Here is a 3,109-nt window from a genome sequence, read left to right as displayed (position 1 = left end):
TAGAGCACAGATCCTAGGATATGGTGCCTACTTGCTTGGCAAATTCAAACAACGGTACAATGATATGACCAGTCGATACTACCAAATATTGAGAATAAACCCTAGTTGAAATTCTGATTAAACCCAACAACTAAAGGCTAGAGCACCGATCCTAGGATATGGTGCCTACTTGCTTGGCAAATTCAAACAATGATATGACCAGTAGATACTACCAAATATTGAGAATAAACCCTAGTTGAAATTCTGATTAAACCCCCGTGAAAAATTGAAAATGCCTTCGAGCAAAAAGGAAGGGTTTCGTAGATTCTTTGCTAGCTGACGCCTATCATCTTCTTTTCTACCTCGCCGTAAGCTCTAAGAGAGCTTCACCCCCATAGCCTTCTGTACCTACCTCGCCATAGCCGCACTTGCTTCTGTGGCCATGGTTACACGGTGCTGTCGGTGACCTCTGCTGCTGCGTCTGTCTGTGCAAGCAATCGGCGGTTTTCCCCACATGGCGACTCAGAACTTCTTCGCTTTGCTTGGGGACGACGAGAACGATGACCCGACTGACCTCATCGCCCGCGTTGGAGCTGTGATCCCTACCGCTGTTGTTAAGGACCCAAAGAAGAAGCTGCAGCAGCAGCAGGCGTCGCCGCCCGCTAAGCTTCCCACCAAACCTCCCCCGCCCGCCCAAGCTGGTAAGCCGAGAACCCTAACCTCTCGATCTGTGCGTTTTTGTCTACGGCGCTCTGTGTATGTCTCCATGTCGGTTATCTGACCAAAAAAGTAATGAGAAGTTTTGATCCAGAGAAGCGATAGCCCTCCTGTTAGGATTTTTTCTTCCCGGCTTGGGTGTTGGAATGCTTGCCGGAAGCGGTTTACAGAGCCCTTAGGGGTTTCCCAGAACGCTTTGATTAGGGTTTTGATCAGTCTGCTGGGAGCCCTTTCACTTTTAAATGAAATCTTGTACGTCCTGTATACTTTCAGTCGATAAGATGTGTGCTGCTTCCCAGTCACGGGGGAATGCATTTGGAGTAGTAGTCAATTTTTTCTATCATGCAGCTTTTGCCATTTTAAATTATTATGATGTTACTTATGATGTATATTCCACCCTTGCTCACCTGTCATTTATGGTCCTGATTCAGTGAGGGATGCACAAACTGATGGTGGTAGGGGAAGAGGAGGCCGTGGTGGAAGCAGGGGAAGCTTTGGAAATCGCAACAGGGGTTTTGAAGGGGGCTACAACCAGCCAGGTAGGGAGGGTGGGCTTCAAGGGGATCGCGTGGATCATAACGATCGGAATCACCGAAATGGTGTTGACTACAGAGGTGGCAGGGGAGGTCACATTGGTGGCAGTCTTGCCATGAATGGAGATTTCGTGTCTCCAAGAGATTATGGTGAGGGCAGGCGGCCATATGATACTGGTCGTGGACGCGGACGTGGCAGAGGACGCGGGTACATTGCTGATGGGGAAGAGCGCTCTGGACGCCATGAATTTGATCGCAGAAGTGGCTCGGGACGCGGGTATGGATTTGAGCCTATTGTTTTGTTGCGGCTCCCTGCATTCAGATTGTGCATGTATGAGATTGAGACTCTGGTCTGTTGCAATGTGCAGAAGTGAGATCAAGCGTGATGGTGCAGGTCGCGGGAACTGGGGTGCTGAGCTGGACCAGAATGCTGTGCAGTAAGTGACTTAAACCCTGAATTTTTTGGGGAGGGTAGATTAAGGTGGAACTAACGGTGTTATGTTTTTCTGGCCTTTTCTGGCCTGTATTTTGTGTGATTTGGTGATTGTAATGTCCAATGGTAGAGAGATTGTGGAAGCAAGTGCGACCGAGGAGGAGAAGCCTGCAGTCGCTGATAATGCTGAGAAGAAGCCTGAAGAGGAGGCACAAGCAGATTCTGAAGAGAAGAAAGAAGCTGAAGAAGAAGATAAGGCTAGCAAACATAACCCATACTTGCAAGTGAATGTGATTGTGTTCTTTTTTAATCTTGGAATCACCTGGTTTCCTATGTACAGGAGATGACCCTTGAGGAATATGAGAAAGTTCTGGTAGAGAAAAGAAAAGCTTTAGAAAGTTTGAAAGCTGAGGAGAGGAAGGTTGTAGTGGACAAAGACTTTCAGTCCATGCAGTTGATGGAGAAAAAGAGCAGTGATGAGGTGTTTTTGAAACTGGTGAGTTATCCTTGAATTGCATTTATTGAAATCCTTAAATTCCTCCTTGTCATTAGTTTTGGTTAATGTGTTCTCTTGGGCGGGGATTTTTGTAGGGGTTTGATAAAGGTAAGAAAAAAGAGCTTTTGGATAAAGAGGAGAAAGCTAGAAAGGTATTCTATGGTAGCCCTTACACCTTAATTTGTTTAATGTCCTTTAGTGTCTATTATATCCAGCTAATCATGAGCAGCATGCTAATTAATGTGTCTTCTGTTGGGTTAAAGTCCGTGAGCATCAATGAATTCCTTAAGCCTGCTGAAGGAGAGGGCTTTTATGGTCAATCTGGTCGACGGGGGCGTGGTGGTCGAGGTCGTGGTGACCGCGGAGGTTTCAGGGGTGGCTTTGGAGGTGGGTATAACTCCTCCCGGGAAGCACTGGCGGCTCCCCGCATTGAGGATCCTGGACAATTCCCCACACTGGGTGGGAAGTAGGTTTCCTTGTAATTGCAGAGCCAAACCTTCTTAACTTGGATTAAAGTATGAGTAGTCCTTGTTACCGTCTTGATTGTTATGGATGCTGCCACATGCGTTTTTGTAGCTAGATAACGTAGGTGAAACAGCTTCAGTATGTATTAACTTGCATTATTGGTCTTATAAATGCATTGTATCAGAAAGGCCGTGAGATCGGTGTAGTGATTCTTTTCTGAGGAAGAGGCGAGAGTTTTGTTGCAGTTTGATAACCTGTAGAGTTTAGAAATGCAGTTCTTGGTTCTTATTTCTGTGGAGTTCTTTTTTTCGGAGTCATTGCCACTCTAATAAAAGGTTCAGCTACAAGAGGATAATGTCTCATCATATGACAGTCTTTCCCGTCTTTTCCCTTGGTGTGAACAAGCTTTACATTCGGACCTTCCCACATTGTCTTGTGCACATTGAATGGATGTCCCTTGTGAAGCCTTCTCTCACAGATTTCTTT

The 3,109-nt window shown here is 46.2% G+C and overlaps 1 protein-coding gene across 1 annotated transcript; it reads left to right on the top strand.

Annotated features, from left to right (window-relative positions):
- Nucleotides 1–254: 254 nt before the first annotated feature.
- LOC147639706 (Hyaluronan / mRNA binding family) lies at nucleotides 255–2,810 on the top strand. The gene is made up of 7 exons (XM_086772999.1): nucleotides 255–680; nucleotides 1,128–1,506; nucleotides 1,598–1,666; nucleotides 1,793–1,919; nucleotides 2,003–2,158; nucleotides 2,254–2,310; nucleotides 2,422–2,810. Exons 1-7 carry the CDS (start codon nucleotides 494–496, stop codon nucleotides 2,626–2,628), a joined length of 1,182 nt encoding a protein of 393 aa, XP_086629125.1. The 5' UTR covers nucleotides 255–493; the 3' UTR covers nucleotides 2,629–2,810.
- The last annotated feature ends 299 nt before the right edge of the window (nucleotides 2,811–3,109 follow it).

The sequence above is a fragment of the Cibotium barometz genome, chromosome 3 (assembly GCF_041138505.1).
Source record: "Cibotium barometz isolate CiBa-2024 chromosome 3, ASM4113850v1, whole genome shotgun sequence".
NCBI lineage: Eukaryota > Viridiplantae > Streptophyta > Polypodiopsida > Cyatheales > Cibotiaceae > Cibotium > Cibotium barometz.
Note: the sequence above shows the minus strand (reverse complement) of the source record. Positions and strands in the feature narration are given on the sequence as shown.

What these genes read in the sequence shown, in the direction of transcription:
- LOC147639706 (XM_086772999.1), top strand. Translation starts at nt 494, where the DNA reads ATGGCGACTCAGAACTTCTTCGCTTTGCTTGGGGACGACGAGAACGAT. An exon ending in TCCCCCGCCCGCCCAAGCTG is followed by an intron (nt 681 to 1,127) that starts GTAAGCCGAGAA and finishes GTCCTGATTCAG; the next exon opens with TGAGGGATGCACAAACTGAT. An exon ending in AGAAGTGGCTCGGGACGCGG is followed by an intron (nt 1,507 to 1,597) that starts GTATGGATTTGA and finishes TGCAATGTGCAG; the next exon opens with AAGTGAGATCAAGCGTGATG.